At 53.4% G+C, this 23,398-nt stretch overlaps 6 protein-coding genes across 6 annotated transcripts; 2 read left to right on the top strand and 4 right to left on the bottom strand.

The window, feature by feature from the left end:
- Nucleotides 1-899: 899 nt before the first annotated feature.
- Nucleotides 900-2,255, bottom strand: N7462_003073 (uncharacterized protein; the record flags this gene model as incomplete). Its single annotated transcript, XM_057074799.1, has 4 exons — nucleotides 2,134-2,255; nucleotides 1,679-1,764; nucleotides 1,080-1,561; nucleotides 900-1,037 (listed from the first exon to the last, which is right to left on the bottom strand). Exons 3-4 carry the CDS (start codon nucleotides 1,434-1,436, stop codon nucleotides 900-902), a joined length of 495 nt encoding a protein of 164 aa, XP_056934304.1. The 5' UTR covers nucleotides 1,437-1,561; nucleotides 1,679-1,764; nucleotides 2,134-2,255.
- Nucleotides 2,256-5,994: 3,739 nt separating this feature from the next.
- On the top strand, nucleotides 5,995-8,199 carry N7462_003074 (DUF2457 domain-containing protein; the record flags this gene model as incomplete). The annotated part of the gene is made up of 1 exon (XM_057074800.1): nucleotides 5,995-8,199. One exon carries the CDS (start codon nucleotides 5,995-5,997, stop codon nucleotides 8,197-8,199), a length of 2,205 nt encoding a protein of 734 aa, XP_056934305.1.
- A 788-nt stretch (nucleotides 8,200-8,987) lies between these two features.
- On the top strand, nucleotides 8,988-10,175 carry sar1 (Arf family GTPase SAR1; the record flags this gene model as incomplete). The annotated part of the gene is made up of 4 exons (XM_057074801.1): nucleotides 8,988-9,006; nucleotides 9,286-9,389; nucleotides 9,613-9,718; nucleotides 9,799-10,175. 4 exons carry the CDS (start codon nucleotides 8,988-8,990, stop codon nucleotides 10,173-10,175), a joined length of 606 nt encoding a protein of 201 aa, XP_056934306.1.
- A 1,067-nt stretch (nucleotides 10,176-11,242) lies between these two features.
- On the bottom strand, nucleotides 11,243-11,686 carry N7462_003076 (uncharacterized protein; the record flags this gene model as incomplete). Its single annotated transcript, XM_057074802.1, has 1 exon — nucleotides 11,243-11,686. The coding sequence occupies one exon, from the start codon at nucleotides 11,684-11,686 to the stop codon at nucleotides 11,243-11,245; it is 444 nt and encodes a 147-aa protein (XP_056934307.1).
- Nucleotides 11,687-11,847: 161 nt separating this feature from the next.
- Nucleotides 11,848-13,180, bottom strand: glcA (type 1 serine/threonine-protein phosphatase catalytic subunit GLC7; the record flags this gene model as incomplete). The annotated part of the gene is made up of 4 exons (XM_057074803.1): nucleotides 11,848-11,943; nucleotides 12,023-12,322; nucleotides 12,480-12,881; nucleotides 13,004-13,180. 4 exons carry the CDS (start codon nucleotides 13,178-13,180, stop codon nucleotides 11,848-11,850), a joined length of 975 nt encoding a protein of 324 aa, XP_056934308.1.
- A 2,255-nt stretch (nucleotides 13,181-15,435) lies between these two features.
- Nucleotides 15,436-17,972, bottom strand: N7462_003078 (leucine-rich repeat domain-containing protein; the record flags this gene model as incomplete). The annotated part of the gene is made up of 2 exons (XM_057074804.1): nucleotides 15,436-17,826; nucleotides 17,931-17,972. The coding sequence occupies 2 exons, from the start codon at nucleotides 17,970-17,972 to the stop codon at nucleotides 15,436-15,438; spliced, it is 2,433 nt and encodes an 810-aa protein (XP_056934309.1).
- Between the last annotated feature and the right edge of the window lie 5,426 nt (nucleotides 17,973-23,398).

Below are 23,398 nucleotides of genomic sequence, written 5' to 3' on the forward strand. Positions count from 1 at the left end.
TTGGGATCTCTTTGACAGAGGTACCTATGGTCCAGGTGATTGATTACCTGATGTGGGCTCCAGAGGGGTACTTAATTCGAGTATCTCAAAGATGGTCTGACAGGACAAAGTCAGTATACATCGAATAACAGAGCCAATTTCACTGCGGATGTGCTTCTTTTCTTTCTTTTCATTTTTGGATCAGGTATTGCCCAGGCATGCCAACATCTAGGCAAAAACCATGAGTTTTTTTTTTTCCCGAGATAGGGATATAGTTTCGAGGTGTATGGTGTATAGTTTAGCCATGCAACAATGAGACCGGCAAAAGATAGAATTATAGTATAATTGGAATTGAGGCATTGGCGACAAGCAGTGCCCTGCTCTATAATTATCCCGAGGCTCTGAGGGAAAATATCCCCGCGCTTCATTTCATTCCCTCTCGCGACACCAATTGTTCCAGCGAGAGGGGGTGGGCTGAAAAGCAACACCAACACGAAGCCAAGCGGGATAGCCTTCAAAAAAAGAACCCCAACCGCTGAAGTGTCCTGGCTTTACCACTTCTGGTGGCCGTCACAGGTGGAGAGCACGGGGTTAAAATGCCTCATACTGAGTACTGCAATACCTGCCCCGGTATGGAGGTATAGCGGTATGGAGTACGGTGTGTATGGGGAATACGCTGGTATCACCCTTGAGCCTAACTCGCCGTACATAACGGGCTTGCCTGCTTGCCAGCTTTCCTCCATTTCTACAGGCCAACCAACCGCCCAGCAGGATCATTCTTACCGTGATGAAACATGGGTTATTTTAGGCGTAACATACCGCATACATTAGTTCTGCCGTCCCGAGGGTGTGAGGATTGGACGGCTTGAGGGCCTGAAGCTGCTCTCTGCTCGTCTTCCTCGTCTTTTTGTCGCCTGCATTCAATCTAACATCAACTCCACTTTCCCCGGTTGTGCGCCGGTCAAGCCGTGCTTCACCTCTTTACCCAGTGGTTGTTCCTGTGGCACGTCCCACTGGACACGCTCATGCCAGCCGCTGGCCTTTTGTCCGGACTCCACCTGCACACAGTTCACACCTTATTGCAAATGGGAAGGACATACCCAAGTTAGTGAGACTAATTGATTGTCCCCAATCAATCTATGTCCTCCGTTGATGGAGACCTCTCTGTGGAGAAAACGGACACGACCGGCGAGTTGCCCCGATGGCTCTATCTCTCCCTCTCCCTCTCTTTCTCTATGATGGCGAGATGCGGAGATGAAGAGATGAGTCGGGGTAATTCCAACAGGGCCTAAGGATGTCTGTTCCCCCGCCCCAGTCGATTCTGCTTCCCGTCTAGTGCCACGACCACGACACCCTCTTCGATGCTGCATATCGGGGATTGGGGGCAGGGCGTTCTTGGCCCTGCGGTGATGGCAAGCCGAGCTCTCCGCGGTGGCTACGATGGGGTTTGTATCCATTGTATATTCAAGGATCTCACCGTGGTGTTTGACGGAATTGTATTCTGGGTCGTATTCTATCTTATTTCCCTTTTTGATGCCGGCCGCCGTCGGCCAAGGAGGAGGGGGGTATTTCTTGGCCTGCTCTGTTCCCAACGAACATGGGTCCTTGTCATCCTGTCGGCGAGAAAAGGATACGAATTGATTTGGCAAAAGAAAAAGCAAATGCAAAAGAAAACAAAACACGAAGTAAGGGAACTGACAGTGTACGGGGGCATACTCTCCAGTGCGGGCGAACCAGCGATCTTGGGGATCAATAGGGCGTCGTAAACCACCACCACCACCACCACTATAACGCGGAATTACTATAACCAGACACATTATTGCTGCTCCGTCCCCGAAAGAGGGGCCAGATCATTCTGTCTTCTCATCACCCCAATGAGGTACCTTGCCGTAGACCAAATGCCGACCGAGACTTAGCTGAGCAGCAGGATGTCGTGCACTCTTCGCAACAATTTCCTACTTATTGTGTCTTCGTATAGTTAGCTCTTCTCTCACCACCAATTCAACCGCCCTCGTCCAATCCCATTACCATATCACACCCCGCATGGAAGTTACAAGGTCGACTTCGGAGGGAAATATAAAAAAAGAAAAGAAAAGAAAACCGAGCATGCGACATGCGCCCACAGGGCGCAACAAACAAGTCTCCCCGAAGCACCGCTGCGCCGCCGTTCCACTCGCAACAAGCTTCGCGATTGTCGACGCAACGGGGGGACTGCTGACCGGTTCATGGGCGAATCGAACGACCCACTGAGCGGGCTCGTAGGCGACAGGGGCCATGCCTGTTCGTACAGATGCAGTGTGGGGTGATCTCCTCGGATTCGCGAAGCTTGTCGAGATCTAAACGCCGAGAGAGTTTCGTCTTCCCTGCGTATCTGCACGTGGGAAGGCAAGGACGTGAAGTACATGCCTTCTCATGGGCGTTCGGCTTTGAAGAGGGGAGCAGTGCTCAGGATATACTCCCCGTGTGGCTCCGAGAGGTTGGGAGTGAATATTGAAGGTACTTCTCTTCAAATGTAGATTTCGGTACCCGATACCAGGAATATTGTACATTTTCTTATCAAACATGCTGTATACGATACGAAGGAGTACAGAAGTTGTATGTAGTGCTTTGTTGAATACGGATGTAGTAGGAGTTATGCACATCCCGATATACATTGTACATCTCATCTCGAAAAGGAATGAGCTCAGGCAGTGGACCCTTGGATGAGATTCTCACCCTCGATTGACACAGTTCATTCGGGGGCCAATACTCATTACCAAACGGGCCCGATTCAATCTAGGGCTGAATTGCGATCGCGGCTGACCGCTCGTTTTGCTCAACATGGGCAGGTCCCTGCCAGCCTCCGCGGAACAAGGTCATTATCCTCGTTTGAAAAATTTGCAACCACCGGTGAGATCAAGTGTCGGAGAAATGGCCGATCCTGGAAAACAGGAAGAACACGACAGCCCTGGGAGCGGAGGGGTTGATTGGGTATGAACCCAACAGCCTGTGCGTGAGGGTGGAGCTGGACAAGGGAGATCATTTGGCGGCATATTTAGATCCCTCGACTATACCACCACCACCACCACCACTACATCGGGAGTACAAGTGGATGTACTCGTACCCCTCGGGAGAACATACCGGCGGTTGGTTCCACTGCAGATCGGAGGGACAGCGTGGTAGGCACACGAATTTCCTGGTGTCCACGCGACTCCTCAAGGGAACTACTGAGTTGTTCAAGAGAAGGGGGGGGGGGGGGTTATTGAGACCGCTCTTCGTCGCATTGCGGAGTCCTTGGGTGGTGCTAACTATAGGAGGGATGGACCTGGTCCCGCTTTGAGACCAACAAGTCACCAAAATTGGAGCACAGCACAGGCTACCGCTCTCACTAACTTCGTCTTGGCGCCCTGTTTTATCGAGTTGTGCTGTCTTTAGGCACTTGGCCTTGGCATGCCTCGGAATGACATGCACGGAGGATCCTGATGGTCGGTGCTGCCTGTCTATGCCTATCTAAACTCGAATTGTTCACCCAAGCCCGATCGGCCGTCACTACATTTATGGGGCCAGGGCCAAGACAAGGGTTGATTCCCCCCCCCCTTCTGTTACTTGTCGAGTGTTGCTGTGGGGAAGGGACTGATGTGTTCGGTGCAGGAGAGGTCCACTTATGATTCGACATTATACGGTTTTGTTTTTCTAGGTAGAAGAAGAATGATGATCGAGGTGTGCTGTCCTGTATGGAGTATGTTATTTTGGGCACAATGGTCTCTGTTGAGTAGTCGAAGAGGAGGATCCTAAGTATACCCAGCGTCACTCTCTAAAAATTTCCCCCACCACTGAGACTCGGCCCCTCCGTGTATCAAGAGGTGACCACCTGGGCACCTACGTCAGAGGGAGTGACGGATGGACACGAACGAAACGAAGCTCGATTTCTCGTCGGCACAGAAAGACCCAATAATACTAGTCAAGCCCGCCGAGCACGGGAACGAGGGGAGCGAGTGAAACTAAGGGAGTGAGAGGAAGCGCGCAGAGCGCGTTTATAGTTTGATGGGCGGAGATTGACTGGGTTTTTGGTTTTGGGTTAGAAATGGGAGAGGGGGGCAAGGTGATCGAGTGACGGGGGGGGGGAAACGCCAAAGAGAGAGGGTGTGAGTGGTGGACTCGGGGGAGACTATCGCAGCCCGGAGGCCCGTTGACCGGGTGGACAAGGGAACTAAGAGCACTAGGGGACTTCTCAGAGGACTAAGCAGAGACTAAACAGCGGGCAAGGGGGACACGGATTCGAGGGGTTTTTTTTTTTTTTTTTGGCTGATTTGAATTTTCGTTCAGGCACAGGTACGGCCGTAACCGCACAATACCAGATAATACCATGAACCATCCCCCCCAGCCCGCAGATCCTCTGCCGTGGACGGTCAGCAGTGACGTGGGATGACGGTACGAGTACCCGGCCTCGTGGCGCTGGATTCAGCCGGCCCATTTCCCTCTGTGTTCGCTGATGGAAGAAAAGACCAACATTCCAGGAAATGGCCGGTTTGGGGTGTCTGCTTGACTGGTTTCTCGCGTGCGAGGAGGAATGCGAATCGATTCCCGGCGATCCGGGGCATTTGGGGGTGGGCATTTTCTCATTGTTCAGAGATCCCGATACATCCAAGTCGAGCGGGAATGGCACGAATGACAGGCCGTATGATTATCCTCCTCATGATCTATGGCAATTCGGACGATTAGGACGATAAAATCGATGACTACGATTCTTTAGTGGTGTATTCCATGTATTCCATGTATTCCATGTATTCTATGTATTCCACGTATTCTATGTAGATTCCGGCGACGCTCTGTTTGATTGACCCGTTGGGGTTAGCGGGGACCGCCTCGATCAGGTTTAGCCGGCACACAAAATGCCTCATAGCAGCCCGTCAGTTCGAGGACTCGGAGTCGCGCGACTGGACAGTCATCCCCACCACAATAAGATGAAACCCTCTTTGGTATTAGGATCAGACCGCGCGGGACCATCATTTAATGATAGTATAGTCCCAACGTATTCAGAATAGTGGTCGTCCGTTTCATATGTGCTGTGAACCAGAGTCCATCGATGCTACTATTTCCGGTGGACTAGGGTCTGAGGCGCAGGAACAATGTACTGTAAGGTGCATCGATGGAGAGGTGGAGAGTGGGTCTGGAACAAGCATGGAAGGGCTCTCATGTCATGGAGGTATATGCAGTACACGAAGTACAGAGTGTAGTCAGTGCAGACAATACGGGCAGTACAGGAGGTACGCGACAGGGAAAGTGGGAAAGCAAAAATGGGTGAAAAATTGGTTTTGTGGCAAACGAAAAACTTGCACCAAAAAAACCAGACTAAGCCTAAGCCGACCTTGCCGCCCAGCCGTGTATGGTGGTATGGTCAGGGTTGTATCGACCGATTCGACTTGAATGCGCATCATGGCCTGCAGGGGAAGGCGGTATTGTCCGGTATTGTCAGGTCCCCCCCCCCCCTTCTGCAGTTCCCCCTCCACCAGATTACGGACGACCAGTACTACCACCAACCGCCCAGTACGGTGACTACCATACTCTGAACTCGCCTACTTCCTGCCCTTTAACCTCTCCACTCCCACTCGGTTTCTTCGTCTTCTTCTCTCTGAACATTCTTCCTTTTGCCTACTTCACAGCCTTCTTTTCCCCCACCCCCTTCTTAAAGCACGGACGCTTGGCGCTAAGCCTAGAGGTATTCCTGCCCCGGCGCTTCATTGACCGGCCATTCTTGAAAGACAATTATTCCTCTTGGCGACCCTCTCATCGTCATCTGCTTTTTTTGGACCTGAGGAACCTCTTTTCCCCCTAGCCATGCGTTTTATATCATGACCAGTGTCCTCCCCGGGACATTTGCTTTGCCTCTAACCTCGGGTCGATTGTGATTCGTGATCGATCTTGGAAGAGCGCATACGCCGGCGAACCCTCACGACTATTGGATCTACGTCGTGAACATCGCCACCACTTCGAACCTTTCCTTCGCGAACCTTTTCGCTTTGCTTTGCTCGAAACATGGCCCAACCCCGTGGAGAAAGACCGTTTTCATTCCAGAACCTACTCAAGATGCTGCTCACGCCCAACTCTTCGTCCCGGCCGGCCCACGACGACGCCGACCTGGCTGAGGACCTGGACGAGCCTCCCGATCAACATGTCCTCCATGCCACTCCGATGCACAAGGAGGAAGGAATTGTCTTTGCTCGGCCCGCAATGGTCGGCAAGGAATCTTTGCTCACGCGTGCCTTGAAGAGCAGCCCGGAGATGTCCCCCACCGAACCTCATCCCGCCCTCCATGACTCCGCATACACCTACCGATCCTATCCTCACAGCAACATCAGTGGCATCTCAACCGCCGAGCTGACCAGCGATGGCGGCCTGACCAGCCCTTCCCTCTCCAACACTCCGAGCCCACCCTTGCCCCCGCAGATGATGGGAAAGCACACGCACATGCACGGAAAGAAGGATACCACACCCAAGGTCAAGGTTGTGGACACCAACGAGACGACCGTGGAAGCCAATTTGGGGCGTAAACGTTGTATCAGCTTTGCCTGTGGTCGGAGGACCGAAGACTCGATCCAAGTGAAACCCGCCGCACCCCCTCGCCCTGAACCTCAACCTACCTCCACTACGACCAAGGCCCCGGAAGCCCCTCTGCGCCGAACGACGCTTACCTTTGTTTGCCCTGGACGCCAATTGAATATCTCTAGAGAACGCTCCCCGGGTCGTAAGTCTGTTTTCCGAAACCGTTGCCGCGGCTCCCCAGCTCCAGTGGCGCGCAAGCCTTCTGTTGAACGCGTCGTTGGCGTCAAGGAAGAGAAGCTCCCGGCAATGACCACACCCCCTAAGGGCGTGCCAACCAGCGGCCTGGGCAAGTTTGAGGAATCCGAGGCTACTCGGTTCCATGAGTTTGCCAGCTCAGTCGATGAAGACGACGAGTGGGTGACCAAGTCGACTGAATATCCTGAGAAGATTACTCTGAACGATTGCATGAAGAAAGAGAACGCCATCCGACAATTAGGCGAAGAAGCCGAACAGGAAGCCCAAGACGAGGAGGACGACGAAGACGAGGACGACGATATCGAAGATCTCGCTGATGATGATTCCACCGTCCACTTCTCCGATGACGATGGCAACGAGTCCGACAATGAGGCTGGCTTCGCGGAATCGGACGAAGAGGATGATGATGGCTCGGATTATGAGTTCTGGGCGCCGTCGGCCGTTTCCTCTGATTCAAACGCTCCGACCCTTGAAGTTTTCCCTCCTCCCACGACCATGGAACGCCGCGCCTCAAATACCTCCTTCGACTCGATGACCGATGATCACCACACAAAGTGGTTGCCGGCACCTGTTCGACGAATTCCCGGTCGCCGTCCTTCCAAGGGGCTCAAAATGCGCCCCGGCACCCCGAACTTACCCGACAGTACCGATTTTGTCTGTGGCACCCTGGACGAGGACCGTCCGCTGGAGGCCGCGTACAAGTCCTGTCTTGAGCAACGCCGTCTTTCCAAACACGTTCTGATTCCCCAAGACATCGACCCCAGTTTTCCCACCAGCGACCCAGAGGACAATGAGGATCTGGAGGACATCTCCCAAGGTGACCTTGACGACTTCGTATTCGAACCAGCTCGTGGTCGGACAGATGGTCAACCTCGCAAGCCATCTCCGCGTCATTCCCCCAAACGTATGATGTCGCCGCCTCCTCGCCGGACTGGTCGGACCTCGCCCAAGCGTCTCAAGTCTCCTCCCCCTCGGGTGCGAGCCAAGTCGCCTTCTCCTGAAACGTGGGCTGTGTCAGAGGAAATGCCAACCATCGAGGCGCCTCGTGGTGTGAATATCAGCCACCTGGTTCAACGACGACCATTGGTTCGCACCAAGTCGCTGCCGCGGACTCCTAACCCATTTTTCACCAGTCTGGAGAAGTCTCAACGGTGGCAAGGCATTCCCCCTCTGACCGAGTCCCCCGAACGTGAGCATTCGCGTACTCGTGAACTGCATACGCGTGGCCCCATCGATATTGTTGAGGGCCTTGAAAAGAAGCGCCAGAAACGCAAAGAAAAGTTCTGGCGCCAACACTGCCGCAAAGCTGCCAAAGAGCAGGCTGTGCGGCGGCCGATTCCCGGCAAGGGAGCCGAACGGATGAAGGAGCTTGGCCTCGAAGTTGCTGAGAGGTGCAGGGCTTACGGCGTCGGTCAAGATGCCCAGCTCGTCCTATCTGTTTAGGTTTTCCTATAAGGACCAATTTCGTGTCCTACCTTCTCTTCCCCCCCCCCTTCTTTGAACACTACATATTTTTGATACCTGTACATATCCGGTTCTACCTTTTTCTTTTCACCTTGTCCCTTGGGTCTGTGATCCGGGCATCCTTCGCTTTTACATACTTTAACCAACTGTGTGTCATCCACTTGACCGGTTTTCCTTTATATCACACTTTCTTGTGACTCTCAATCCTTTCTCTATTTTCTTATAATCATTCCCAAAAAGGGGGAACTCTGTCCTTTGCATTTTATACTTCGTTCTACTTACTGGTGCATATCTGTTGCTCCAAGGAGGTCACTTTCGCTCTTGAGCTTTTGCATGGCTACGGTGCATATACCCTTATCTGAATTTGCTGGGTGTGGATAAAGTGGGCGGATTTCCAATTGGTATAGCTAGCGGTAATCATCTCGAATGCAAGCTAGATGTATATATCTTTCTCGAAGCATCTTTTTCTCTCAACATCTTTTTCTCTTGCGTAGAGCAATCAAATTCGGGCACCACGTCGGGATTGTTATAGTTCCGCACACACTCTCTCACGCCGTTCTGAGATTCCGCCCAATGCGCCACCCGCGGCCGCGATTGATGCCTGAGGCCTCAACGCCTCTGGCCGATCCCGAAAACAACATCAACCTGTCTTCTCTTTCTTCCCCCTCTCCATCCACCTAGACGTCTCCCTCTTGTCTGCGATCTCGAGCATCCGCTCTCCCTTGTTTGAATCCTCCACCGCCTCCTCCTGAGTTCTCAGTTTCGCCATGTGGATCATCAACTGGTGTAAGTGGCCAGATTCGACACCCAACCCCCAGCCCCAACGCAGTCGCCCGTCATCACGAGCAAAGCAATGAGAGAAGGCCGCCCGGCCCTAGAAATCCAGCGCCAATGGACATTTCGAGTCGGATGGATATTTTGGACAAACTGGGACGGGCTGGTTCACCTCTACCTTCCTCACCTCTACCTTCCCCGACAATTGTGCCGCGGCTTCTGCGCCTGTGACTCGGGGGTCCTGTGGGCGAAAAACTGGGTTGCTGATAAACGTCTTGATTCTCTATCTAGTTTACGATGTCCTTGCCTCGCTTGGTCTCCTGAACAAGCACGCCAAGCTTCTGTTCCTCGGTCTCGACAATGCCGGCAAGACCACGCTGCTGCACATGTTGAAGGTGAGTCCGCGGAATGCGAGGATATGCTGCGCGGATAGCGGGATGTGAGCTACGGCTGGGGGCCGAGAGCCGAGCCTCACTTGGTTTGAAGCTAAGTGTGCAGGATTTCAACCGCCAAGGCAGGGATTTCGCTTTCTGCGCAGCTGTTTGGGATGTGTCGCGTGGTGGGAAACCCGGGGACTTGCGAGGATGATGAGCTGACTGATAACACCACACCGGGCAGAATGACCGTGTCGCCGTCCTATCCCCTACTGCTCACCCGACCTCTGAGGAGCTGGCCATCGGCAACAACCGATTCACCACTTTCGACCTGGGTGGTCACCAGCAGGGTGAGTGAATAGTTTCAGTCCCTACCCAGCTCTATCAACCGAACCACCCAACTGATCAATCTCCCCCTTTGCTCACATAGCCCGTCGTCTGTGGAAGGACTACTTCCCTGAAGTCAGTGGCATCGTCTTCCTGGTCGATGCTAAGGACTACGAGCGTTTCCCCGAGTCCAAGGCCGAGCTTGACGCCCTGCTTGCCATGGAGGACCTCGCCAAGGTCCCCTTCCTTGTCCTCGGCAACAAGATCGACCACCCCGACGCTGTCAGCGAGGACGAGCTCCGCCACCAGCTGGGTCTTTACCAGACTACTGGCAAGGGCAAGGTTCCTCTCGAGGGCATCCGGCCGATCGAGCTGTTCATGTGCAGTGTCGTCATGCGCCAGGGTAAGTTGCAGCGCCACCTCCAATCTGGCCACGCAGTCGTAGTGCCATACGCATACAGACAGCAAACTGACTTCTGATCCAGGATACGGTGAGGGTATCAGATGGCTGTCCCAATATGTCTGAGCTTGTCCATCAGCCGCCAGACACTCACACCCTCCAACGCCCCCTCGGCAAACACCACCGCCACCACCCTCTCACCTCTCTCCAAACCTCGGTATAGCAGTCCCGCAATATGCTACTCATGCTACAAAGACCACCCTCCCCAGCCCCTCCCCAAATAACACCACAACAACTTTCAACATGACCGACGTTTTGACGTCTTCTCCCTCTACTCCCTCCAGCCGCTCCCGTCCCCTCCCCCAACCAAAGAATGTTTTGTCTGCTCTCGCAAACTCCTTCATTTCCCCTGCCCACTCCCCCCGCTTCGCTTGTTCCCTCCCGCTGCAGCCAATTAGCCGGTGAATTTCTTTTTATTTTGGCCAATTCGCTTCCTACTATACAATAGTTCAGTCTAAAACACGGGTTTTTTTTTACAATATTCTCAGTCCCGATCTACCTTCTATGTTTCCGTAGCCATACACTGCCTCCCATCTTTGGTCTACAATTCAATCGAACCCGGAAAGTTCAAACGTCATAGGGGGAGGACGCCATCTTCGCAAGGTCGTGCCTAACAGAGGCATGGGTCAAAGCTATCGAACCCTGCAGCTACAGCGACATAGAGCAGAGCCAGAAAGAGAGAAAGGTCAATCAACGTCCAGAAATCGATCGGGTTGTGTGTCTACAGAGTCTCGAATCTACATCCATCTACCTACTAGGAGCATCAGCTCTGTGCACGGGGAGGGACGGCGTGTATTTTCCACACGCATGCATATAAACATGAACAGATGCATTTCAATTCAAACAGCGGACCGATAACAGGAGCAGCGGATAAAAGGAAAGGAAAAAAAAAGAAAAGAGCAAAGAAAGGAATAAGAGAAGATAAACCAGGATCCCCGTTTCCCCCTTACCCCCAATCCAGGATGCCGAGAGTAAAAAATTCCGACCAGATGGTAAGAAAAACGAGAAAGAGAAGAGAAAGGAAAAAGGCAAGGGAACACACAACAAAAGACGGAAACAAAAAATCGGAAAGATAAAAAAGAAGTTGTTAATAAAAAGGAAGGGGGAAAGAGGGGAATTGGGAATTCAGGACCGCTCCGAAAAGTACAGACACATCAAATGTGCCGCGCAGGTCCGGCCACGAGAGAGAAATTAGGAGAACGAGACGAGACGGAGTCAGAAGAGGTTTGCACATGTCGCATAGAAGGTTAGCCTTGGCCCTAAGTGTGATGGTGAAGAGCGGTGGGTTTAATTGCGGAGCGTGGAGGGAGAGGGGGAGGGAGGATAGACTGGCGAGAGCGTAAGTAGGGTGTTGGGCTAGCCCTCTATACTCGATGAGGAGTGGACGTCGGTCGTTGATCGCATCGTTGGGGATAGGGGGATTGCTGAGAGAGGATGGAGGGGGACGGGACCTGCGACGGAGGTTGAGAAGGCGTGTGGAGACATGGGACGCATTTGTTGTGTAGTAGGATGGCGCAGAAACGGGTAACATGGTTGGGATTGGCGATAAATGGCTAGGCAGTTGTCGAAGAATATTCGGAAGGACCAGGGTGACAGTTGGCGAGGTTTTGGCGTGTGGATTTTTTTCAAAAAAATGGCTTATCTCCGCCCGAACCTGCTGCACATGGGAAAGCTCGTATTGATTCCTTTTGTTTATTTCTTCTTTTGCTTGCGCGGAGGAGTGACGGGCCCGCCGGAGCTCATGCCCCCGTAGACGTACTTTTGTTTCTTTTCTGCTGGTTTCAGGATCTGGATAGACGAGAAAAATGGTTAGAAAGATGACAACGATGAGGGATTGATTGAGAGTAGAAATTGATAAACCACTCACCTGGAAGGAGCAGAGCAAACTCTCGTCAACGCTCATCATCGCACCAGCATTGTCGAATTCACCGCAGTAGTTGGGCGCACTGAATAGCGTGACCAACTGCCGCTTTGAGAAAAACTCATATCCATCCTCCACAACTTGGTGCGCACGGCAGATCAGATCCATATCGTGTTTTTGAAGGAAGCGGGACACCACGTCAGGGCCAAATGTGAATGAGACACCACGGTCGTTTTCGCTCCAACCCGTGATATCCTTGTCGGGATCCGACCACAGAAGATCGCAAAGGAGGCCACAGTCAGGAATCTACTCCAGTCAGCAAAATTGGCCCTGAGCCACAGGTGGAGTCCTCCGGCAAGTATTGCTGGTACCATCTCACAAGTCCTCAAATACCCACCGACATGACCACAGCAATGGAAGGAGGAGGGGGAAGGGGAATCCCAGTCCAGGGAAAGAGACTTACATCAGTGGGACGCATGACACGGCGGATCTGCTCCATGGAGTTGAGGTCTGGGCTCAGACCACCGTGCATGGTGAAGATCTTCTCATCAATGATGGCAGCAATGGGCAGACAGTTGAAGCAATCAGTGAAAGTCTTCCACAGCTTGATGTTGTATCGTCGCTTGCACTCGTCGTAGAAGCCATAGATACGGTTGATGGAGGCGCACTCGTGGTTGCCACGCAGAATGAAGAAATTCTCGGGGTATTTGATCTTGTACGCGAGAAGGAGGCAGATAGTTTCGAGGGACTGCTTGCCGCGGTCGACGTAGTCACCGAGGAAGAGGTAGTTAGCCTCGGGAGGGAAACCGCCGTATTCGAAAAGGCGCAGAAGATCGTAGTATTGGCCGTGAATGTCACCGCAGATCTATTAAAAACACGAAACACATTAGCAACACGCGACTTCAGGCAGACCAGATGGGGCGAAGCAAAAAAAACAACATCCGAGCCCCTCCGCCTTGAGGGACTCGGGAGACGTCGACCACGCACCTTGATGGGGGCCTCCAGCTCCAAAAGAATAGGCTGCGAGATGAAGATTTCTCGGGCCTTGGTGCAGAGATAACGGATCTCGGACTCCAGCAGTTGGACCTGCTTGCCCGGACGGCTACCCCTCACCTCCAACAGGCGGTCGATGATGGAATCCAAATCCACTTCCTGATCAGCCATGGCGGGTGATCTCTAGCGAATGACGGAGAGAAGAGCGAAGGAAAGAGGGGGGGAAGGAACGAAAAAAACGCGAGGGGGAAGGGATAACTTCCGAAGCGAGTGAAGAATTGATGACGCGGCGGCTATGTTCTGTCACGGCGGCACAAGTTAGCAATGTGTTCAACAGCGACCAGGATGTTAGTCCGATTCTCAAATCTGAGAAGCGGACGGTGGGAGGGCAGGGTGTCTAGGCGCCTCGATGGAATTTTTTTTTTTTTTGCTTGGGCCGCCACCGACAGAGGTGGACGTGTTTTGTCTCGTCCTTCTCTTCTCGCCCCCCTTGAGTCGATGATATAGGATAAGCAAATAAACGCGATAAAACACGTACCGAAGAAAAATTCAATGAGATCTAAGGCTCTTGGATGAGGCCTTCCGGCCGCGGTGTTTGGGGGGAAGGTGGGATCTGGTAGGGATGGTCCAGACGCTGTGACCGTGAGTGCAGCGGCTGCCCGAGGTGATGAAAAAAAAAAAAAAACCGTGACTTGGATGAGGGACGAGATCCAAAAATCACAGCAACAGCTCCGAAGCGCCTCGAGGGAAAGGGTGATAAGACAACCGCAGCGTCGAGGTCAAGCGGGATGAAGGGAGGGGGATTCCGAGATGGAGCGATCGAAGTTTTCCGGGGGTGGTGGAAGACAGGCGAGGCAGAGACAAGGAGTCAAGGGAGGCCAGAAATTTTACGGTCGGTCGAAGCCGCAGAGCAGTTGAAGCCTCGAGGAAGGCAGACGTGCGAAACGACGAGGGGGGTTGGCAGAAGTTGCAGGTGGTGCAGAGTTGAAGAAGGGAGGGAAGTTGAGAGTTCGTGAGTTGCGAGGTGCAGACCGGGTGGTGTTTGGGGTGTTTGCCCGTTATAGATCGCCGTTTCACCCCAACCGATAGCAGTCCGTCCGAATGCCCTCCAAATCTCTTCAGACGGTCGCTTTGCGCTTTGTGCTTGACGCTTGGACTGAATCGGCTGTCTCGACCCTCCCTCTTTCTTTAAATCCCCTCTTTTTCTCCCCTGCCACACGACATCGAAGGAGGGGCTCCTGCAGTTGCCGCCGGTCTCGACCCTTCGCTCTTCAGGCAGTCAGCGAGGCCCTAGCACTAGCCAAGCGCCTATATAAGTTCCACGATCTCCACAGGAACCTGGCGACAACTCAAGTCCCGATAACGTCTATAACACTCGATACTATGTGGTACGGGGTTAAATCGCACTGTCCCGGCCAGATGTGACGATGGCGCCGACCAGGCCCCGGGCTCCCATTGGATACCCGATGACTGGATCGCTGAACCCTGGAGCGACGGTGCCCGGCTAGGCGTTAACTGGTACCTAAAAGTATAGGTGTAACTATCGAGACTATCGTGACTATCTTTGACTAGAGCAAGGTCCCTGTCCACACAAGCTCCTAATATCCACAAGCATGCATGCACAACCCATCCATAATTTACGACTTACATTAGTGTCTCAGAACCACTACGATTCGAGGAGAATCGGAATCGAAACAGAATTGATATTATTTTCCGAACTTCGCTCCTGAAGCACACCGGAACAAGAACAAGGAGCATCAAAAGCAGGAGAAAAATCACTAAAAACCACCAAAAAATAAACTGGGAAGAAACATGCACAAAACAAGGAAAAAACGAACAAAGTGGGGAATAGAGAGAAATCATGCCACCAACGCCACAAGGCACGGAAAAAGACAAATCCAAGTACAGTACAAGCGCTCTAGGAATCAAGTCGATCTTTCACGGTGGACCTCTCCGGAAGAGATGAAGGCCGCATAGATATGCGTTTTTGATGCGGGGGGGAGAGATGGCGCAAGAAAAGAAAAGAAAACAGCAGATAAAATCAAACGGCAAAAAACAAATAAAGTTGAAAAAAAAGGACGAAAACAAATAAAAACGGCCGTAAATGTTCATACATCCAACCCGCCATTATCTCATAAGTCATCCAACGCCGAAAACAATGCAAGTAGTCAGGCAGCTGGATTAGCATACCTTGAGGAGACAAAAATGAGACAGGAAAAAAAAAGTGGGGGGAGAGTAGGGTTTTATCACGATGGGAATGATGTATTGGGAAATTCTTTCCAACATCCGTATTGAAAGTAGAAGGGAGAAAGACCGCCTGAGAGATGGGGAGATAGACCTCGGCGATAGATGGGATGAATGGCTAAAAGTGATGCCAAATGCAAGAAGCATGAAAGCCCAACCCTAAAATAATAAGAAAATGCTTTTTAACCACCCAAGGCATGGCCACCACTCAGGATCGCATGGCTGCTGGCCCGGGCAAGTGGCGCAGTCGGAAGGGCAGCATGATCAAGGCCAGTGCCAGGTAGATGATTCGCTGCAAGGCCCTTCTGAGAGTTGTCCCAGGGATGCTCCCCAAGAACGGTGATCCAGCTCTGGCCAACGTCCTGACGGAGAGCCTCCAACTGTTGACGGTAGAGCTCTTCGTCCAGAGCCCAATCCTTACTTGATGTGGATGAAAGCATGGTGGTCTGCAGGGAGGGGGGACTCGAGGAGCGCATGGGCTTAGCCGGGCTTTGAATGCTGGAGGACCCCGAAGGTGTACCACTCTCCAATCTCAGCTGGAGCTCATGTGGGAGCACAACAGAAGGGCTGGCAGGGCCATGTAATTGCTGGATTGGCAAGAGGCCTGCTGTGGCGGGACCAGCGGCGCCGAGGCCGTCCGTGGTAAAGGGGTTGTCAATCGATAGGTCGACAATTCGGCGCCGTTGGATCTTCTTGCGGCGATTGGTTCCGCTGTCCCCCTCCTGCGGAGCAACAGCTGTGGGAGAGAGATCAATATTATCCTTGGGGGGTACTGGTGGGGGCGGGCCCTGGGCGACAGCAGCAGGGCTAGTGGACTTTTGCACCACGGTCGACTGGTCTGCGGCGCTAGAACGGACGACAGGGGCCCCTTCCGGCTCTGCAACACGGTCGACCAATTGCTTTCGTTCTGTATAACCAGGTCCACGTCCATCAATGATGATATCCTCGGCATAGCCAGGGGTCCGCCGGAACAGATTCATGATCGTCACACGATAATTGGAGTGAGTCTTCACAAACGGATTGCCGGACACCCAGATCTCGCGTATTTCAGGGAGACTTGTCAGGCGTGCCATCTCTGTCGGATCCATGAGGTTGTTGTCCCGCAAGTCCAACCTCTCCAGGGAGAGTAATCGCTCGATGCCCGCCAGCGAGCGGAGTCGGTTACCTCGAAGGTTGAGGGCGGTGATTGCGGGAAGGGGATTCCGCGAAAGGGAGTGCAGAGAATCGATCATGCAGTGGGACAGGTTCAGGGCACGGAGAGCCATCAGCGAAGCCAAGCTGTCCGGGATCTCAGTCAAGAGGTTTGAGGACAGATCAAGGGAGTTGAGGGTATTGGCCACGGGAGCCAGGCTGGCCGCGGAGATTGATGTTAACGAATTCTCCGGGAGCCCAAGGTGTCGAAGGAATCGCCATTTGGAGGGAGGGAGAACGCCGGGGAGAAGAATCGATGAACTGCCGGTCCGGTAACCTCCCGAGGTGTCACTGGAGTTCGAGCTACCTGAGCCCGTTCGCCGAATACGTTGGCTGCGGGTGTGACGGTGACCATGCTTGGTGGCCGGGCGGCTGGGGGAGAGGCTCTCAGCCCGGGCACGCACCTTCGTCCCCTCCGATCCGGCGCGCATCATGGGGACGGACTTGGGGCTGGTACTGCTCGCGAGGGCATTCTCAGCCACCGGAGACCCTGGTGCGGAGATGGAAGTATGCTCGGGGGTGTGGACGGGTTGAGTGCCAGCACTGGTCGCCCAGCCGAGCGGCGGGGACTGTTGAGACTTAGCTGAGCGGCGTCGTCGCTTGTCGATGTCGTCCAGCACAATTCTTGTCAGCAGATCGGCGGGATCATCCAGATGAGCCCGTTTAATGGAGAGGGTGCGCAGCTGCTCGGATAGGCGGTCCCACCCGTAGAAGGAGCGGTAGTCTATGTCGATGATCTCTAAAGCGCTCAGGTTTTTGAAAGAATGAAGCGGCACAGCCGTATCGAAAGGAAATTCTTCGTAACCACTGATGAGGCGAGCCCGGTGGTCCGGAGCCAAGCGGAGACAGGGGATCTTCGTAAATGCCGAGTAAAGGTACTTCAGGTCCGCTTCCAGGGCGACCTTGGCCTTTTCAGACTTGGAGGTCGAGTCCTTGAGACCGAGACCAAATGAGGACCAGAGGCCGCTCATGCCCGACATGACACTACGCACGCTGGATACGGAATGGATGGACGCCCCATCGCTCTTGGACCGTTGGGGTTTGTTCAGGAACGACACGTAGGACTGAGACACCTCGGTATGAATATTCTCCAGACGGACGTTCATCGGCCCCACCGCAATCGACAGATCCTCGAAGCGCGACAGGAGGTAGAAGAGGTGGTGCGGCGTCAGGGTGAGTTTGGCGGGCTTGATGTTTTGGGAGGTGAACTTCAGGGCTCCGAAGGATAAGGCCGCGGCCAGGGTCAGGGAGGTAGAGGAGAAGGAGCCGGAGGTCGAGGCGCTGGTCGGGGATTGGGGGGTTACGACATTTTTGGACTGGCGACGGAGCTGCAGCGCGTTCGCGAGGGCCTTTTCATGAGTCCGGACAAAACTGGCCAGGTTCTGGAAACAAACAAACAAAGCACATCAGCAAACCGGGCGGCTAGGGAATCGGATGGGCGATGAGGGGCTCCCGAGTTTCCCGTCTCAAGAGGAGAGCGACGCACCTTGATGAAGAGTTGTCCATCTTCAGTGTTTAGTTTCTCCATGGTAGTAGAAACGGGGGGTTCCGCGAGGCAGGAGATGAACCCGGAGAACTCTGAAGATGGATCGCTCAGTAGATGCTGTCAGAGAGGGTCGACATTTTGCTGGCGCGACCTATGGTTTGAAAGAACGTATCGTCTAGGTGATGTGAGGAGTCAGTTTCTATTGCCTCCAGCTCGCATGGCGGTGCAAGGTGCATAAGAGGGTGGATGTGGGTGGGGAGGCTCTGTGTTTTTTTTTTGGGGGGGGGTGAGAGGAGCGGGCCTGTTAGGAGGGAGGCTCGGAGGGCGGGCAAGAGGAGAAGAAGAAGAAGGAGAAGAAGATGAGGGGAGTAATCGATACCTAGATACTTCGAGTCAAAAGGAGCGTGGAAGGAGAAATAACCCCAAGGAATCGAGGTCGTTGTGGGAAGGGGGAGGGGGAAAGTCTTGAGAGAGGAAGAAAGTTGAAGGGAAATGGGTTTTGGTGGCACGGGGTAACCGCTCAATAAGAATGGCGATCGCGATAAGTGCACGGTTAATGAGGCAGGTCGTGTTTTCGTTACCGTCAGAAATACTCACGGGTTTCATCAGGGGCTTCCCCCTCAAATGGTCCCAGATGGTCCCAGTATCCCAACTGGCCCGACTGGATGGAGTCTATCTGATGCGGTATTTGCGTGGATTAAGGCCATCATTCGTCTCCATCGTCTTACTTGCTCGATCTTATTGTTCCAACGCCTTTTTTTAGGGGTTGACCTGTATCAGCGTGTCATAACAGCCTCCTGTTATGATCCTCCTCTCGATCTCCTGGATACCTATATGCCCGCCTATTAATTGCGCTTCCCATCTGGCTCATAGGGTTTGAGGATTCTCCGCATCGGCCCTCCCCCTCGCGTCTTGATCATCAAACCGGGCTCGGTTTCATGTGTGTGGTTGGTTGGTCTGGGAGAAGTATAGGGACATGGAGAGTATGGAGCCGCGTACCTCCTCTGCCGTTTTGCCCAGCGCAATGGATACAATTTACAATTACAATCATCCTCGAAATTGAAAATACCCAAGATGGGGGACCTGTCCATGAAATCCCGAGGATCATACTACGATACTCCGTAAATACTCAGCAATACCGATCCGAACGGAATCATATCCTAATTTCCATCCGCATTCGGGACAGATGGACGGATGCTAATTATCCTGCAGCTAACGGACGCCCGGGCAAGTGGCGAGCCTATCAGCGGCGGGGGCGACGAGGGACTCCTCTTGCGCTGCGAGGTCGGCGTCTATCAGACCCTTCGGTTGGATCGACCGAAAGACGCTGCGACCTCCCAATGGGTACTCAGTACGGAGGACGAAGGGACGGAGTACATGCCTCGCATCCTCGTTCACTGAGTCGATCCCCTGCGAGAGAGCTCCTAGTAACAGAGAGAGTAAGGATCCGTCTATCACGCTCGGCCGGTGGGTCTCTAGCTTTCTGCTCTGTGGTTTTTGGGGGGTTTTCTTGGGTCATTCTGTTCGTCCTGATCCCCCTCCTCCTCCCCCGATCGACGACGACTGCACGTTGCTCTCCACCTGAGATCACGTCCGTCCAATGTCCCTCATGATGTTCAGTGGCGGCCTGGTGATGATCGCAGCCACCACGCAGGCCACCCCAGCCGCCCAGCCCGGGTGGGAATGCCGAGGACACAGTTGCCCTGTGCTCGGTGGCCCGCTTTTTTTGGGCGAGGAGGGGGGGGGGGGGCACTATACTCGGTCCAGCAGTCGAGGGCAATCAGAGAATCAGAGCCCGTACAGAAGCTCCGTGTTCCCGGTCAGTCCTTACCGGATACTGTTGGGGTCATCTGCAGTGGACAACCAAAGTGTCTCGGGGGCCACGATTGGCTCCGCTGCACATGCAAAGGATATCTGCGTCGCAGGATTCCACCAGGCCAATCTGCATCGCTCGCGCCGACGGGAAATTTCCTGTCGGGGCCAGGTGTAAAAGAGAAACGAAGACGAGAAACCGATGAACACGAGAACACACGACGACCGAATCGCAGAGGCGAAAAAACCAACCGCGAAGGAATTCGAAGGCATCACGGCTGACCAACATCCAATTTCAACTCCGAAAGGGCCATCCCGAAAAACTGGACCAAATCAAGCCATCGAACGAACTCGCGAGCGCAAGCCATCAGGTGCATTACGGAGACTCCAAATGAACCACGCGCCCGCCAATCACCGGGCCGGGCGAGCATGGACATGGGCGCTATCTGGGCGAGTCAGCTCGCACTGACATCTGACATTCCACTGGGTCCCAAGCGAGTGGAGTCATCTTCCCGTGGATTACGGATTACGATCATTTATTGTGGATCCGGGTGGAGCGCGAAGGGGGGCATTGTTTTTTTTTTTTTGGCCGGTGGATGAAGATTGAAGGTAAATCAATGTCCAGGCTATCAGACTATATTCGTATGGGACGGTTGACTTCGTGACTTCATCTCCTCCGTTCGCTGGTTCCCATTTGATCCCGACATGACATCAAAACGGAACATCACGGACTGCCGTGGCTCGCGGGGACTCGACAACTCTTGACATTCTCCGTCCCCGCCATCAGCCACACCGCTACCTACATTCCGGGTTCCCGAAAGAAGAAAAGGGACGACAAAAAAGAAAAGTGAGCTAGGCCCGTCTCTGACCCATGGTTCCCTGTCCTCCTGCCAATGCGCCTTTCATTAATGTGAGGGAAATAAAAACACAAAACTGCAGAAGCAAAAGGACATGGCTGGGGGAGGTCAGGTCAAACGGCGAGGTGATAGATCGCACGGTCTCGGGAAGGAGGGTACTCGCCATCGTGGGCGTTCGAGGGTGTTTCAGAGCGCATGCAGACGGGATGGGGGATGGAGACACAGAACATGATACTTTGACCGATGACGGGATGCGAATTGTTTGTTCTTCGAGTTGTCTCTGCGGACCCCAACAGCCATCCCTGGCAGTAGACTTGAATCGCAGATCTCAGCCTCAGACAGCGCGGGGGAATCTCTCATACCAGGAGCCTGCCAATCCCATAGAACAGCGAACACCGACCTCCAGAGAGCAGAAAAAGGAAATGTAGAAGATTGCGATCGATAGCACAACGTCCACACACGCCTGGAGTCCGGGGTTGACAGAAGCGCCGCAACAGAAATCCAGGACGCTCGGGTCAACCTTTGATCCCAGCCACTTTGGCTGCAGACGCAGCTGCCGGCCAGGAGTTCGCATGCAGCTATCCTTGCAGTGTCAAATGGTGTCGCAGTGCAGCAAAGGGTCGCTCGTCCCGACGGGCTTGGAAGGGCCGAAAGTATCGAAGACAGGGAGAGATACATCCATTTGACCACAACATACTACATACGACATACTACATAGAATCAGCTTCGCCCGTGATGCGATGCGGTGCGGTGTTGCGAACTGTAGTACTCCCTTGTCCTCTTCCTCCTCTCTCTCTCTCTCTTTTCTTTATTTTACTTTGTTTTCGCGTTTACAAAATACACCAAACGCCTCTTGCGAAATTGAAGGGTTGGAAAGGGAGGGGGATATGACTGATATTCTGATATGCGATCATTCTCTCTCGGCCCCGTCCCGGAGAACAATAGACGCTCTCGGGGGTTGGCCGGGGCTCCTCTCTCCACCCTGGGCTGATCCTCACAGCCCGGGACATACGACGATACCGCGGGGGGCTGCTTATTGGGTGAGACACGGCACGGTCATTTGCAGAATGTTCCCAGCGCCAAGCCTTTCCAGTGTGGCTCGCTGCATGTTTTCTTTTTTGGTCCGCCGTCGGGGAGTACGTGGAGGAGAAGAGAAGGGGGGGGGGGGGGGGGGCATTACCGCTCGTAAAGAGGGAAGCGAGTTAGCGATCTGCATAGGGCCCAATGGGGAAGGGCTGTTGCGCCCACCTCGTGGGATATACGGTCGATGAGCGGAGACGAGCGCATCAGTTGAGGATTATAAGTCAACTTCGAATGCTTTGACTCTCGAGGCTTTCACCAATGAACCCACGGGGGGAGGGGGAGGGGAATTCGCCCCTGCTTCCCCCTCGTTCAACTGCACCCTCCAGGACGATAGTGCAAACTAAAAATGCACGACGAATCCTGTCTGTCGAGGTACCTCGACTGCATCTCCGTCTGCCGTGCCGCCGAAGTATATTGGACGTTTAGAGACGGGTACCCGACTTGGTACTCGGTACAAGGAACAAGGTACATGGGACTTATATATCGCCTAGAGAGAGTCTATGTCTACGGAAGCTAGAGAAGTATATGCCGTACGTCAGACGCACAGGAGACTTCTGTACACCAGGTACACCCGGTACACCCGGTACATCGTCCCCGACCGATCGTGGGCTGGGATTCCGTCTCAAAGCAACCTAAAAAAGCCCCGGGCGGCTACCGCGCCCCAGGCACAATAAATCCCATACCACGGTATTTCAATCTCCTGGACTGGCTTCGAACGCGCCAGACAAGAAGACCGGACCGGAGCCATCCTCCCTTCAAATATCGTTGCGTACATCTATACTGACGTACGAAGAATTGAGATCCGGGCGAGAGGCTGGATGCGATGCATGTGGTGATGTTTGCTTTTTCGTTTCTGGCTCAGCTTGCGATCCGCGCAAAAAGGATTCTGGGTTCAGGTTGATCAGCATGATCAGCATCAGGGGAGGCGCAGATGACTGGGAAGAACAAGGCAAAAGTGGGCAACGAGTGGACATCCGGCGCCCACGAATGAGCGGCGAATTAGCAACGGATACGCGCCGAACTGCAGCTCATCTCCCCCGGGCGGTCAGGTGATCTGGGAGCGCCTTGGCCGTGTGCGCAGTACGTCAATCCGAATATCTATAGAGTCATATCTAGTCCTATAGTCCTTTAGTCAATTTAAGTCAAGATGAGACAAGATTGTTTCCGGTCTAGATCAAGTAGATCCAAGTAGATCAATTGATCCATCGAGATAAGTTACGACCCGCCTCCATCGAGACGCCATCTTTTGGTAGCTTGGTAGCGACCCGTTGGAAGTTGGATCGGACTGCAGTCGCTCGCATTCGCATCCGATACCGCGTGCGAGGGTGCATGTGGGCTTAGATGATAAGAGGATGATGCAGGATAGCCGTACACAGTATAATAATAGTATACGTCGCATACTCCACATCGTCGAAGAAATCAAGAGTAAGGGAAAGAAAAAACAACAAATAGAATGCCTCTCGTGCCCAAAAAAAACTTTCACCGGACTCTCTCCGACCCATAGGGTGCTTTCTGCGGCCTCCAATGACACCGCCAGGGCAAAAATCGAAAAGCCAAATGAAGTGAAAAAAAAAAGAAAAGCAACTCTGCGCCCACCAATCACTATCCACAACCAACATCATGGGCAGATCGATAGCCACCGCGAGCATCTGGCGGTGAGCTATGCCGTGCTGCACCGGAGTTTTTGTGCACGCTGCCGCCAAGGATCATGGAGGG

This window comes from Penicillium macrosclerotiorum, assembly GCF_028827735.1.
Source record: "Penicillium macrosclerotiorum strain IBT 26536 chromosome Unknown utg000003l_segment0_segment0, whole genome shotgun sequence".
Taxonomy (NCBI): Eukaryota; Fungi; Ascomycota; class Eurotiomycetes; order Eurotiales; family Aspergillaceae; genus Penicillium; species Penicillium macrosclerotiorum.